The sequence below is a fragment of the Diuraphis noxia genome, unplaced genomic scaffold (assembly GCF_037042655.1).
Source record: "Diuraphis noxia isolate RWA-SAM2 unplaced genomic scaffold, SU_Dnox_SAM2 contig0003, whole genome shotgun sequence".
Taxonomy (NCBI): Eukaryota; Metazoa; Arthropoda; class Insecta; order Hemiptera; family Aphididae; genus Diuraphis; species Diuraphis noxia.
Window position 1 is genome coordinate 30,838,612 of NW_028301713.1, and position 17,311 is coordinate 30,855,922.

The window sequence follows — 17,311 nt, forward strand, 5'->3', positions numbered from 1 at the left end:
TTTTTGGGGGGGGGAATTAAAAGTAAAAATTCACAATACTTTTCTTAATAATAATAGATAAAATTTAAAAATATTAGAGATATCCACGCATAATGTTTTTAAATATTTTATAGAATATTAATTTTTTTTTATTTCCACAAAATTATTCTATTACATCACAAACAACAAACCAATTCATACCATTTTACGGTAAATCGGTATTAACTTAAAAACTAATAATAATAATAATTGGTACCTATATTAGTATATTATTATGATATGAATAATATATTATAAATATGATGAAAGCTATGTTTCGGTAAAAATGAATTCAACTAGCAATTATTATTACTAATAGTAAGATAAATTACTTTAATATTAGTATAAATATTTCGTAAAATATACTAGATGATATAGGCTGATAACTTTGGTGAGCATCGTTTTTCATTTACAACGGTTTATCATTGAATTCAAATTAAACGTCATAATAATATACATTACAGTGGCTTACTCAATAATGAGATTCAGTCAATACCCACTCAGTAGGTAATATAATAGCAAAATGATAATGAAACGTTTTTATAAGATACATACCAATCCCCGGCTCCAGAAACACTGATGGGCGTCTCTATTTTTTGCGATGGATAGTGTACCAACGAAACCGTGTCATCGACTTGTCTCGAAGCCAACTGTCACGAAACAAAAATACATCGTTTAAATATTTCTCACAAAAGATTATTGGATTTTTTCAGTATTATTCTTTTAAATCGAACAGCCTTTTGGACTGTGCATTTTTTTAGGCTTGTAAATCTATGTATATATATATATATACATACCTAACATAATAATACATTTTACAAATACATTATACATACCAACAGCCCTTTGTCGCCAAGGGTTACCATAATGACGGGAATGTGCGATATTAGCTTACAAACGATGTCTTTTGAACTATTCATTATGCGATCTTGTGTGTCGAATTCGCCGTTGCCGCCGTTAATGGAAACTTTAATAGCGTAATTTGCACTCACTTCAGCTGTAATGAAAAAACAGAATGAAATTTCCTTTGGTATCTATCACAAAGCGTTCAAAATTGATATTCGGTGATATATCGGTGTTGTTCATCGATTACTGTTAAACGTACACTCAACTTCGAGGCACGCGAGTTTGATAATGTTTAAACGGATAAAGAACAACTTATTTCGAAATCCTCGCGAAACCCCTGGTCACAAAGGTACACAACTGCTAGTGTATTGTAACTTTGTGGTTGTTATTATAACGATTACCGCTGCCGATTGGTGTATCATAAAGGAAAGCCAATTGGATTTATGAAATTTATTAGTTTATAACTTTTTATTGTATCGAACCGCTTTTTTTGGTGACATAACAATTTATACTACACCAACGCACTACAGTTTAAATTAAATTTTTTTTTCTACAATGCCCGCTAAGATTAGTTTGCTAATATTTATTAGATTTCAACATTTTATAGTTCACAATTACTTGACGTTTAAAATGACTCTGCAGTTACACAATAATATAATATTGTTGTGTTGATAACAATTTCGCGACCAAACTTTTCCCTCTGGAAATTGACAACAACTCCGTTTAAATGCTCCTTCAAAATAATGTTTAACTTATATAATTATACAAAATATCTAGAGTTGGTTTTGAAAGCATTCGTGTTGACTGCAGATTCCAGAAACCTTTGCTACTTATTAATATTGCAATAATAACTCCATTTCAGATAAATACCAACACAATATACCTACCAGGATAACGACAGAAAATCTGTGAAAAATGATAATGTTCAATTAAACGCGACACAAATGACAACTATGTGTCTCTGTCGGAAATTGTTTGTGATACATTATGGTTCTGAATATTAATAACTCAAGTAACGGAAAATGTTTTATGGATTATGTATCAAGATTATTCGAGAAAAAGAACGAACGACTTAGAAATGTCGACATTGTTGGATGTACCCTACCCCCTTACCCCATCCTCCACATGTACATAATATAATGCTTAAGTACAAAATAGTAATTTCACGATTTCATTCATATGCAATACCATGAACATTAAACTCATATTGTATTCTAAATACATTTTATAAAACATTAAATAAATAAATACGCATTATATTTGTGTGTATTGGTACTTCAATATAATATCCGATTTATTAATAATCCATTTCGCCCAGTTTACTAATATAATATATAGGTCAAAATAAGTTATTATTTATTTTTAGCGTTGAATTCCTATGATTCAAAACTAATAAATAAAATAGCTTAATGGAATACATGGTTCTATAGGAATGTATTGATTGGACAAACAAAAATAAGTAAGCCCGTGAATAAAACAAATTGGAACTCGAGTAGTTAAAAAAAAAAAAAACATCAGCACTCCTTTGTCTTAAAATACGAACATGGCAAATATTACGATTTATAATCTACCCGTAATACGACGGAGATTAATACTATTTTCAGGGACTATTGCATCTTTCGTCATTTCAATAAAAACATATAAACACCATTGGTAATAACTAACAAATCTATATACGACTATATTATACCTATTACTATCGATACTTAGATATATTCGTGTATAGTGATGTAATGGTATATACCTTAATAGTTGGGATTCATATTATGCCAATTAATCCTGATTGACTGCTCCGAAGTATGTACTCTGATATATATGAGATGTCGAAGGAATGGTGTTTTTTTTTCATTCGAACGATCATTCAAACGTAATGCATTATGTTATTATATGACATATACAATCAACGCGACAAAGTTAAAACACTGTTTTCATATAATACCTAATACACGCACTTATCAATAATAAACTTTATGACTTGTATTAATGGTTTTATTAAAATATGATGAGAATATGAGATGTAATGTGGTGGTTAATTTATTTTTGATGAAGACGCACAATGAAGTTGTTCTGGTTGATTTTAAATATGGCGAGATGATTCGGAAAATTGAAGATTTTGTAACGGGAAATGCCTCGTTTGTGCACAAACATAGTATCATATGCATATGTTTTCGTTACAGCTCGAGTATAATACACAATTAGGCGGAAGTGGAATCACTGGATATCCAAGTTCACGACTTAATTACACTTATCATATAACTTTCTTTTGTACTAATAATACGATTGTATACAACGTATTATCGTTGTTTCTCGAGATAAAATTCATACGGCGTAATAGTGTTTATACTGTAGAATAATAGCTTCTATAATGAATACTAATTTGGATGTATCAATAAAGCATAACGAACAATATTATTGACTGAAGTATACAATTAAATTATAAACTAAATTTTTACTTCTGCATTGTTTAGTCTATGTGAAAATCACAAAATAAAGATAAACGCTTTATTTTAAAAGATTTTTGATCTCTTGATTTCTTGACAGCGGGCAGATATCATAGTAAAAAGAAAATGTTAAAAGTTTAAATGTTTAACACGACGTAATATAATTATATAACGAATTGGAAATGACAGATACAAATACTGATACGACTAAGACTTTACTGACGGTGATGGCTCAACCGCTTATCTTTATTGCGCGATTCTGCAAGACCCGAAAGTACGAAATGACATTGACGAAATTGTGATTTTTTTTATTTATGTATAGGTACACTCTGTAACGGTACATAGTACGCAAATTTCTATCTCCTTAATTTTATTTTTGCATTACTATAAATAGGTATGTTAAAAAAAATGTTTTGCTTTTTGCTATTAATGTTTCCATCGATGTTAAACCATTCACGGTTTTTATTTTTATTTTTTATTGTTCCCGATTTTAACACTCCAAAGCCCTTTTTATATGTTTGGAGGAGTAACAATAAATTAACAAACGGTTTTATGCAATATTTTTATTCACAATTAATCAAAACTTTATAAGATTATTATATTTTAATATTATGCAGGAATTTCAATCATTTAAGATCTAAACTATGTAATCAAACTCTTTAATCTTTTCGTATATCCATATCCAAACATACATTATAGCCTCATATACAGTGGTATGTGCAGAGGTGGACAGTATCAAAGAAACAACTGTATCTTGTATTGAAATACATCATTTTAAAGTATCAAATAGCATGTATCATGATACATTTTATACTGGTATCATATATCTTATTTTGCCAAGAGATACAAGATACTATCATTGTAAACATTATTGTAATGAATAGTATCAAGAAATTTAATTTCGATTCGCAGAACACTCAAAACTTAAAAGAAATGTAAAAATGTTATAACTGTTAGATAATTTTAACAACAAATAACTCAATCGTGGTGCCAGTATACTTCTATTCTTACAGTCATTCAAATAAGAACTTAACTGGAATTTTTGTTCTCATAAAATATGCATGCATTACCTAGATATGAGTATAAATCTTTCCACATAAAATAGAAAATCAAATCAAAAGTGGAGTCGTAACTCATGGAGATATATATTTGTTATAAAAGTATAATGTGTATTAACTTATATTGTATTATTCAATATCTATGACTTTATAAGTATTTATGTATAGGTTAGGTTAGGTTAGTTATTAAAAACTTTAAATTAGAAATATAAAATATGTAGTATCAATGTATCATGTATCTTGTATCTAGATATACTAAATGCATGTATCGTGTATCATGATACTTTTTGAGTATCATGCCCAACCCTGGGCACGTGTTATGGACTTTTATGGTATGTTTATAAAATAGAGAAGATGAGGTCCAACTATGGATTATTTTGGTATAATATTTCAAGGATCGTTAATGATATTAAATCGAATGATACAGTCGATAAATACGTTAACCTTTGAACTTAATTCAATTTTGGTAAAAAGTAATATCATACAAAAACATAATTACATGTTAATATTATTATTGTTAAGACACTGATGAAAAATTGTGCACGTTTTCTGTTTATAGTAATATAATTTATTAAGTCACTAAAAACTCTGATACTGCTTAGCAACAAGTCATTTATTCGTCCGAGTTAAATACAAATTATTAAATGATCATACTATATGGACCACTAAAAAACTACTCTTCCGTTAAAGCTGGTAGTTTTAAGACTGTTTTGATTTGAAATTCTGCGGTTACATTTTTAACTAATGAAAAAAAACTTATAAAAATGGATTGAACTTACTACAGTTAAGAAATTAAATTAAATTCGACAATATTAAGTTTTCGCGAATGAACACTATAGTTAATTAATTATTAATATCTAAAAAATACCTAATATCGTATTTTTCAATTTTTGAGTAGTACTGAGGAAGTATTGATTTTACGATGATATGTTTTACAGAAACACCTTTTTAAGCCACAAAACTACTCTAAAACATAATATTACCTTATTTTAATTTATTATTGATGTACTAAATATCTATCCTTATACAATTAAAAAACCAAAGTATAACAATACGATTTTTATTAAATTGCTATTTGTGTGAATGTATTGATAATTATTAATTTTTTATATATAAAATTATACTATCTTGTATTCGCATATCTTTATGATACTAAAAACAAATTATTTATCAGTGGAAACAAGCTAATATTAGTAATACTGAATACATTTTTTTCCTTTAATAATCATATTTTTATTTAAAGAAATGGATATATTTTAATTTTTAATAATTTAACAAATAAATCATATAAATAATTAAAATAAAATAACTAACAACATGATTGTATAGTAATATTTTATAAAACGTAGAAATGTTTTAACATTAATTTTTATAATTAACTATTATAAAAACTATATACTACAACTATAACTACTGTATCATCATTTTAAAGGCGTTTTGTGAGAGATTGACAATTTTTTATTTTGTTTACATTTTGTTTTCAACAAATCAAAAATTAAAAACTTTAAGCTTCGAATGAAATTTGAATTTGAAGAAGCATATACAATTTCAATTATATTTAATTATTTTTTAAAATATTTTTCTAATTTCTCCATTTCTGTCGCGCCGTACACTCCCTCTTTGAAATTTCCACCCGCTACTGTTCACTATTAAAATAATTGTAACGCTTTTATAGTTCCGAGTGATTTCAGAATAACTCATTCGCTATAAACCGCTGATGGAAGACAATACGTCGCTATTGTGCATGCATCTCTACACGCTGGCTCTTGACGTCTGAGTGGTATTCATGTAAGAAGTTTTGGTACATTAATCATTGACGACGTTGCATGTTCGTCGTCAAGAAAGAGAAATGTAGTGTACACCGTGGTATATATCGTTTGGGAAGTACACAAATGAAAAACAAAAATCTTGCGGCATACATTTTGTCAAAATATATTCTACCGAGATAGGTTATTGATACCGTTACTGTGTGTAACGCTTATGCGTATATATTGTAATTGGCGTCGAAACAATTGTTAGGATTTACATTATCCGAGTAGAAAAAAATGATATATACATAATAATTTATTTTTATTCGTAAAAACATATATTTTAAATATTAAAATACTGCTCAGTCTCGCTGCATAAGACGGGATTCCACAGAAATAAGTGGGAATTTGTCAGACGTGCGCAGTACTTATTTTATCCTGTAAATATAGTCCTCATCCCGTTTCTAACATATTATACGACGAGTAACATATTATACGAACACCGTATACGATATTTTTTTTACAAAAATAAAGTAAAATTTATTTGAAATTAGATTTTGTAAACAGAATCAATCCAATACAGATTGAAAACAATTTGTTGTCACAGTTGTTAAGTGCTTTTCGAAGGGTTACCTTATAAAACCATTTTTAACATAATATATTTATATAAATAATTTCGTCGGGCAATGGACAACTAACTGGCTGAGTGGAAAATGTATATATCTATTGAATTATAGCACACACGGATATGATATGAAATATTAATATGAATTTAAAACCATGAATTTTAGTTTCATATCTGCTCCATCGTAACATCGAAATGTTAAACAGCTGAATCATTGATCGTTTAAAATCGACCCCATCTAGAAGATTGTATGACTGAAGTGTTGGCAATGAGCGGAAGAGAAATTACTGAATACACTTAATCATCAACAACACCCATCAGTAGGTGCATTATATGGGAAAAATAGACGAAAACATCTATGAAAATAAAACCTTATATTTACCACCGATTTTTCACATTCAAAAATCTCAATGATTACATTTTGAACTATAATTATCAAGTACCTAATAGATTTTTATTGGCATTATATTAGATTTCTAATAAAAAATATATTTTTTCAGATTTAAAAAAGGTACTTAGTTACTTATACTTACACAGCACCTGCGTGGCGGCTTATAACAAATGGCTAAATACGATAATACGACCCTATCCCAAAAATTATGACGAATTTGAACGTCTATTATATCATAATAATATATATAATAGTTTTTTTAAACATTTTACCGCTTGCCTATGACATTAATATGATTTACGCCATAAGTAACTGAGGTATTATGCCGGTATAAATATAAATTTCAAAATTTTAGAAATTTCCGAATCAAATTCTTAACTGCTGACTGGTGTAATATGCGACAAAACATGTCTAATTCAAGACGTTTGCAGTTGACAGATATAAACATTATTGATTGATACCTAAAACCAACGATGGTTAAATGTAAACAATATCAACGAATCACTAGACAGTATTATTATATTTTTGTGCAGTTTATAGTCTTAAAATTGTTTACCAACAGTTAACTAAATTATAAAAATAAATAAAAAATATTTTCTCTCATTCAAAACAATATTTGTTTATATTCTTTCCAACTCCCTCAAGTGAAGTTAAAAAGTTGTTTATTCACAAGTAATGCAACTTAACTAGTTAATGGCCGTTCTTGATTAAAGATGTGTACTCTTATTAAGCATCAAAGACATTAATGTAGCTACTAGCTTCTCATTTGAAATTTAATAGGTACCGAAAAGAGCTAACATTAATAGAATTATTAGTCAGACATTCATCATTTTTGTTTTTTTTTTTAATTAGTTACCTTTTTTCTCCATGGATTAAGTTAGCAAAATATATGTTTTATTCTATTTTCTAATCGGTATAGGTATATAATATTATTCACGAATCGAAACATAACATATTTAGGTGCTACCTTAAAAAGTTTTTATTGGAAAATAACAAAAGTAACATGTTATTTTCTGCTGCCAATCTAACTGACATACATATTTTATTAAAACATATATAATTAGTATACGTTCGTTGAATAATTAAACTAATATTCAATTTACTTTAGAATTGTATTAAAAAATAAAAATCGATAAAAATTATTAAAGATTAAAATATTTAAAACCTCATTATTATGGATTAAATGGCTCTAAATTTAAGTGTAAACAATATGAATTTTTCGTAATAAATGTAGACCTGTAGTATTTATAAGGTCATAAATAATGTTTTAAATTATTTGAAATAACCCTTAAAATGTAAATACATAGACATCATTCAAAATGTTTAGAGTTATTGTTCCATAAAATAAATGTAGACTACAATAGGATTATTATGTCGAATTATATACAAAACATGCCAAGAATACATTTATCACAAACTAATGGTCAATGCATATTTTATTTTTATTTTTTTAAATTAATCAAAAGTATTAATAATTATATATCTGAATGTTACCCATAAAATAACTTTTTTGATGATTTTACTTTTGGAAATAAAACTATTATACAACAACATAATTTGAGTTGAATAAGTAATAACAACTAAAGTAGATAGAGAAAATGATACTTTTTTTGAATTTGTGTAAACAATAATGACGCACCATAATATTATTTTGTATTTTATAAAACTAATATTTCATTACCAAAATATATCCTAGGTTTTGGACTTAGTTATAAATATAAATTTCAATACGGATACCTCGTAACGTCATGTTTCTACAAACAGCAGAATACAAATGTATTCCAATAATAAAAAAAGACATGTTCAATAGAAATATGAAATCATAATTTAAATAAATATATATATATATATATATATATATTATCGTTTTTGAACCAATTTATTTTTCTGACACTTCACTTAATATATAATATATATATATGTATATGACATAAGTAATGAAAAATACACAGGAGAGTAATCATGAGATTTCGATCTCCGATTGGCGACGAAAACCCACAATTCATTTGCTGTCAGGGATTTGTAAGAAGTCTGTGGTTTGCTTATCGATAACGGCACTTTCACGACTTATCCTCGCATCTCCGTTGATTTCCGTTTTCTTTTTGACTCGTAAAAACGATTTTAACGATTACCTCGCCAATACAAACATATACATTAGTTATATATACATATATATATATCCTGCAGTGTCCACACACGTTAGACAGTGCAAATGTTAAAGCCATGGTTTTCCTTAATATTTTTTTCCACACAAATTCGAACATAATTTGTATTTCGTTTTATTGTGTTAACATTTTTTTTTTTATTGGTGACAAGACTCTACGTGTTATTTTTCCCTCAGCTTTGAACACTAATACTCAAATTTGATTTTTATATACTGTAGAGAAACATTCTGCTTTGGAATATACAGTAAAAAATTAAAAAATTCATAAAAGAAAATATCATTATTTCAAAATTTGATTTTGAGACTACTTTAATTATATAATATGTATATAAAAAAAAATGTCTAAATATTAAAAATTTTAAGAAAATGAGTATACAGTTGACCGTTCAACGGCTTCTGAACTGGACTACACTCGCTTAAACTACTCAGGCACGGTTTACGATATTATATAAATGTGCATCAAGTTTCAAATCTATACAAACAATTATATACACACCAATTATCTGTAGTTAATACTTTTATTTTAATACAAATTTTTAAAGTTTTATTTTCAAACCAACATTTTTGTTTTTAAATATTATAGTAGTTAGAAAACACATAAAATGGTTTACTACGTATCTTTCAAATTCTTCGAAAACAAAAGTGGAAGATACATTCATCCTCACAAGAAAATAATTATAGTTTCTAGTGAATCGTATGCAAAATAAATACCTGTACCTACCATATTTCACTACTTTTCCACGAAAATCTCACCTGTCTATTAATATGTTCTTCTGCTCACTTTTAATATATAAAACTTGCATAACTATTTCGGTAACTAATTAAAATACGTAGTTCAACTTTTAAAATATTAATATAAGCTTCCTCTATAGGTAAATTTAAATAAAGCTACCTCAATATTGTTGAAAATTGATATCACATTTTTTTTTTTAAATTTTTAACTCAAATTATAAGGTAAGTCAAATAGACCATAATAACTTTTAATAATTTTATCTCTATTTCAATACATTAACAATTTCAAAACATTTATTAAAAAATAAAACTAAATACAGTGATATATAGAAATATGCATATATTTTCAGTGGTACATTGAGTATTATAGGTTCAAAAAAAAAAAATTATAAATTTTTTCTCAACAACGAAAATCGATGAATTATAAATATTTTTTTATTTTTTTTTTTGTAACCTTAACGACTAAACCCTTACGAAAAATCAGCCATAAACATTTTACTGTGTATTCAGCCTAAAACTACATTCATATTAAAACATGAATCCCAGCTCAAAAAAAAAAAAAAAAATAATAAAATAAAATATACCTTCAATTTATTCATTATGAGTTTATCAAAAATTATTTGAACCATAAAATAAGTACTTTCATCTAACGACTAAAATAATTAGCATATTAAATTAACGTCTTTCAATATTTGACGTCATAAAACTACTTATTAAATTATAAATTAGCGTTTTTCAATTGTCTATTAAGTGTGATTCGTTATCTTTGCGTAACATTTAAAATGTATTAACAATAATAGTTCTACCGTTTAAATTTGGTTATTAATGAAGGCATGACGTCCTAGAAAATAAATGAACAGATTGTGCATTATTTGATCGTCATAATTATTCATGTGCAAATGTGCATTACAACTTCTTATGTATAACTAATTTAAATAAGTAAATAAAATAGTGATAAAAGCCTTTAGCTCTTCAGCAAATACGCATAACAGCGAGAGGCACTAAAAGGAACAGCTAGTTAATCACTTAGAATTATAATGTAATATATATATTGTAAGTAGCGAAAACTTTTGTGGTAAAGAATGAAAAAACGTAGAATAATAAATTTTATTTTTTATTTGAAAATACCTAAAAGAAAATATGTATAGTAATGAGCGAATTGATATCATCATAGAAAGTTAAAAAATATCAAATGTCAACATTTTTAAAATAAGAAATACATATCAAATAAATATTCTTTGAAATATATTTTTATTATTATGATAAAATAAACACTAGGTACCTAGTAAATTAAAATAAATAATAATTATTTGATTAATGATGATTTAATTTTCTTAATAATTATTGTCTTTTAAACCATAAAAAATATTCAACGTGAAAAAAGTATCTATAAAAGAATTTATTGCAATTAATGAAAATTATTTTTATAACAGTAATTCGTAGGCATAAAAAGATAAAATAAGAAGTTAATTGTCGATATTAAAAACACGATGAAATTTTGTAACATTTTCAAAGTGAGAGCCAACAAGTACGTGCTATTGTACAAACAATGATTTTACGTAAAACTAACATCTAAATTTAATATTCATTATGTTACAATGAAAACGTCTTGATGACTGCAAATTTATCGTATATGACGTGTAATTAAGAATCAATTTGAAAAATTTGAAAATTTTTACCTGTAAGTTTTGTTGAAATTTCTTGTAACTCCTTGAAGTTTGGAGATATGAATGAAAATCCTTTCCACATATCCGAAGAAAATGGTTTGGAAGCCACAGCAACGTCAGTTGTTTCAAAGTATACTGAAATGCACAAAAAATCACAAATCACTAGATTAACTTTAAAATGGCCAAAAGTGATTTACTCCGTTTCTGACAACTGGGCCTTTACCTGGTATGTTTTCCTCGTTACAAAATCCAATTATAAATTCCATCGAATCTGGACAAACATTGCCATCGATAACCACGAGTGGACTCTGGTACAAAGCGTCAATATTTTTCTTGATCTTTCGGACACGGAATGATGTCAGAATTTCGATGATGAGATTTGAGAAATAATAACAATAATTATGATACAATTTATTTTAATAAAATCGTATTGCTCAAAGATGAACAATCTATAAAGTTAGATAACGATAGTCCTTGATATATCTATTAGGTATTCGCATAACAACTGTTTTATGTGTGTGTGCACAGTGCATACGCACCTATAACGTGATGGTATACCTATCACATACATATAAGGTTATTGGGAAACAAATTATTATTATTGTTTTAAACAAATTTATCAATATCAATGAATGCCCACTTCTAGATAAGAGACAAATTGCTCTAATATAATATCTAAATATAATAAAATTAAATAAATTTGATTTATTGGTAAAAAAGTAGACATTAAATTTACTTAATGATTTAAATAATACAAGTAAAAAGAGTGTAAAATTATTATTCATCACAACTGAATAAAATCAACAAAAAAATTCGTGGGATCAAAATGATTTTCTAAACTTAAAAGTTACAACTAATTGTCAATTTAATAAATTATATTAGACAAAATTATCTGAAATAATACTGTAACTATTTGAATATGACAATTTCATTGTATTATTGAATTCAATATTCGTGATTGGGAGTGAAATAAGGTTGATTAAAAACTGTTCAACATAATTACGTTAAAAACGAGTGTTTTATTTTATCAGTTTTTATTGAACAATTTAGAATCGTTTGAAAAGTAACTTCTATCATAGTATTATAAAATATGTATAGTTTACATTATAATGTTATATGCATCTTTTTGATAATTTTAACTGCTTTAAGTCTTCAAGAGCACAATAAGTTTTAACTGAAACTGTTTTAAAACTAAATGTAATAGATTAAAAGTGACTTTGACACGATAATATTTTTTTCACAAGTATACCAAAAAAATGTACTGTTATGGAACTATGAGATATATTTAAGTTGAAACTTATAACTATTATAGGCAATAGCAATTTAAAAATATATGATACAATTCCGTGTTTCGCATGATTCGATCGATCTTCAAATTGCAAACTTTTGATAGAATTAATTGAAACCAAAGTTTTGAGTAATTGCATTCTATTACATTGTTATATATTTGTTTGACGATCGTATTTAACAACTTTCTAAATTAATTTCTTTTAATTTCTACTTAGTTTCACAATAAATAGTAAAACAATTTAATTACTAGAACTAAACGTAATATACAAAATATTAAGTACCGTAATTCATTTTAAAACCATAATCTGCTAAGTGCATATTATTTCAAACAATAAAAGTAATTAAAAAAACTTCTATTTTTATCAAACCATATTAAGTTACCATTAATGTTGTACTACTTAGATTTATTATTATTAGCATTATTCTTTTCATAATCATTATAACTATAGTAAATAAACTTTTAATTTCCTTGCACCTAAAGGTACATATGATAAATATTTGAATGTGAATAGATATGTGTGTAAAATATTTTTTGTAAAAATAAAATTTTATGTAAAGTAGGTGGTAGCATAATTCATTAGAAATTTTCTTGTTTGAATTTGTACATATTACATAATCAGTTGCAGTAATACTCTAATAATATGATATATATGATTGGTCCAAACCCGAAATAAACCAGTTATTAAGTTTTTAAAATCGAATATTAATTAAATAGTTTGACAATTTGTTCATAGTATTTAATTATTTAATATATTAATATTACCACTTCTTAATATATCCAACATCGCATTAAAATAATATGAAGTTAACTACAATATAACTAATGCATGGTCTTTGCCGCCGCCTAAGAGGTAAAAAAATATCTATAACAAAATAGACGTTATATGTATATTATATAATATGTATCATTACTAAAATCGTTTAGTTATCTATCATTCAAAATTTTGTTTATATTGTATACGTATTATATTTATTCAATGAATTTCATTGAATTATAATTTTTCATATTGAATAATTAATCAAAGTATGTTTGAAAAATAAATTCCTAGTCCGTAATTTCTATTGTTGCAATATAAATAAAATATTATAAATGAATGAAACCTTAAATCTAATGGATATTAATCGAGTAGGTATTCGAATTTGTCGAAGCAATAAAAATATTGACTTGACAGAGAGAAGTGGTTCAATCGGTGTGATTGAAACGTCGCGTCGGTGTGACGGTATCGAGAAACTCAATTAACAGAGGAAACGAATTATCGATTATCTAAGGATTTTAGGTTACTCGGTGTACACTTAATCTATACCCATAGTACCTACTATCTACGTATACAGCGGTATAATACATATATGCGACGATGTCACGTTACCGGTATCAAATAATTTCGATTATATTTCAAGAGGAATATTAATATTAAAATTATAATCCAAAATCCGTAAATTACCATGTCCATAGTTATTCGCTTGTGGCATTCCATGTCGCCGATACACGCCATGCAGTCACCTTGCCGGTCATGGAACACCACGCACCAAGACGTCGACTGATCCTTGACCACGGCGATCTTATCCGTGTTCTATAAAAAAAAAAAAACCAAAAATCGATCTTGTTGGCATTTGTTATGTAGAATAGAATCTATTATAGAAACTAGCAAGAGACACGACAACTACGGCGCATGGACGAAATTATGATAATAATAATAATAATAATGTATATTAACTATGTGGCCAAGCGATTTAATTATCGAGCGGCCGTTGGAATCGTCCCCGACAGCGGTCAAGAAACAGACATCGTGTCCGAACCGGCCCAAAGCGTCCGCAATGTTTCTACCGACCCCGCCGCTGACACGTTTCATTTGACCAGCCAACATCCGACCGTCCAGCTGGAAAACGACAATGCATAGTATTAAAAATTAATGTGGTCGTCATTTTACCTATTATAATATAATTATCATCAATAAAATATAATATGATGTCGCATACAACATAATGAGTGCATAATGCAGAATAAATTCCGACGGATATCCTGCTTACACGCGTGTGTTTTAATAAAGCTAATCCCGAACAGGATACTCATTCGAAATGCTGTGCACACTTACGATTCCGCAAAACTGTGAATGCTCATTAAATAATATAATGTATACATGTACAACGGCAAACAAAGGTTTGATCGGTTCGTAACAAAAGCTTTTCACTTGTGCCATTCCGACTACGATAGTATATTATGGTTATTATTAAATAACGCACATTATTACGAAACAGTCACGAGGACATGATTCACTTTCGTGCCCTGTGTGATGTATTAGCATAGTTATAACAAAAATAAGTACGTAAATAAACAATATGTTACCTTCGCAAAATAGACACGAATAGTTTATTAATAAAAGAACAATTTAAAATACTTATTTTACAATATTTGAAAATAGAATGTAATAAAATACTCGGAAGTAGACAATCGTTTACATTATTATGTATTCCATAATAGGTAGGTAGGTTATTAAAAAGTTATTAATCGCATTCGTTAGAAATTCATGAAAACGATTAGTTTCAAAGTTATAGCGCCTAACGATAACAAATAAATACCTATACTGAGTGATTCTCCAAGCATGCTCTCAAACCCCCCTCACCACCCTATTTTTTCATAATGATGAATTTATTCGAATTCTTATTTAGGAAATTTTTTAAGCAATCTCCAAATTAATGACTGCTTTGATTTTCTTATACCATTTAAGGCGTGTCCTGTGATGATACAAACTTATTATTTTCAAATAAGAACCAATGTTTTTTTTTTTTTTTTTTTTTTTTCAGGAGATGACTTGACAAATGTTTACGTATTTACATCAAAATTCTAACAAGTAGTTTTTGAGTTATTTGACTTTGTATACTAATGATAATAAGTCCATGATAAGTGATTTGAAAAGTTGTAGTCATAACTAATTCATAATAATCTATTTAAATTTTATAATTTGTAAATAATACTCAAGTATCAAAAGTACTTGATTAATAATTACATATATTTTATACTTTTATGTAGGTATATCCATTTTTAAATACTATTTGTATTATTTTATTAATAAAAATATGATGATAACTTAGAAATATTGGTCCGAATTTTAATTTAGATGCGGCAACACTTTATTAAAGCATATCAAATAATCAATTAATAAAAAGTAAGTATACTTAAAAGTTACAACAATCAGAATATGAATAATTCATTATCAAACGATAAAATGGGGGTGAACATAATTCATTGAAACCTTAACCCTGTTTAGTTTAATATTTTTGGCTATATTTTTTTAACGATTATTTGATTTTAATATATTGACATTAAAAACATAATATAATGTCGAACAGACAATTTTTCATTAAATTTAAATAAAACAATAGAATTATTTAAAAAGCAAAAATATAATATTAGGTTTACATTGTATACTAACAAACGCATAGTAATTTTACAAAAATAACTTTATTTATCAAAATTTGACCTATATTCAATAATCTGTTAAACTAGTAAAAACAAATCGAACAAGTTATTAATTTTCTCGTAAGCTATAAACCACACTCTATATCACACTGGTCGATTCACACGTGTTTATTATAATTTATGGACAGACTTGTAGGAAAATACAATTGGACATCCTGCCATAGTGGATAGTTATGTAAACAATACTCGGTTCGTTAAGCTTCATAGATTATTATCTATTCCATAGAAATTCGTGCAGATCACCTCTCGGCTCTAACTATTATCAAACGCTACACAAGTTCGAGCATTTATATTAGGTCTTTAAGAAACTTTATAGGGTAATCAAAGCCAAACAAAATTGCAAGCCACGAACACTAATTTATTTTAAAATTGCTAAATCAACGTATGGCTTCAGGATAGTAGATTTCGTGCAATTAGGTCAACCGTATTTTCATTAAACCATAATGATATGTCAAATGACACTCAATAAAAAAAAAATATATACAAAAACTGATAACGAATCAAAAATAATTCATCAATTATTACATCACAAAATATAATATATTACCGGCTACTTATTCAGTAAGAGCGTGCAAAACGCTCAATTAACATCAAAAATACCAGCTATTTGGAATAATAATAAAAAAGACTATAGTAAAAATGTATCCTCCCCCGCGCCGGCTAGGGTGCCCGTGTGTAGAGTTCATGTACCTCGTATTATTCAGTCTTGTTCAAAATGTGTACCTATATAATATATTATTAGTACTGAAATGTTGACTTCATTTGAATTTATCATTTCTCAATTTTTAGAAAAATAACTATCCACGAGCCAATATTGACTTTTTTTATATTTTAATTTTGACGCAAGTTATGA

General features: G+C 27.0%; 1 protein-coding gene across 1 annotated transcript in view; it reads right to left on the bottom strand.

Annotated features, from left to right (window-relative positions):
• The window catches only part of LOC107167113 (uncharacterized), a 152,297-nt gene that overhangs the window by 54,195 nt on the left and 80,791 nt on the right, over positions 1 to 17,311 (bottom strand). The window contains exons 9-14 of the mRNA XM_089224826.1: positions 14,696 to 14,857; positions 14,423 to 14,551; positions 11,914 to 12,028; positions 11,703 to 11,825; positions 855 to 1,015; positions 574 to 668 (exon numbers count right to left, since the gene is read on the bottom strand). Of these exons, the coding sequence (XP_089080952.1) occupies positions 574 to 668; positions 855 to 1,015; positions 11,703 to 11,825; positions 11,914 to 12,028; positions 14,423 to 14,551; positions 14,696 to 14,857 (785 nt within the window). The remainder of the gene's footprint in view (positions 1 to 573; positions 669 to 854; positions 1,016 to 11,702; positions 11,826 to 11,913; positions 12,029 to 14,422; positions 14,552 to 14,695; positions 14,858 to 17,311) is intronic.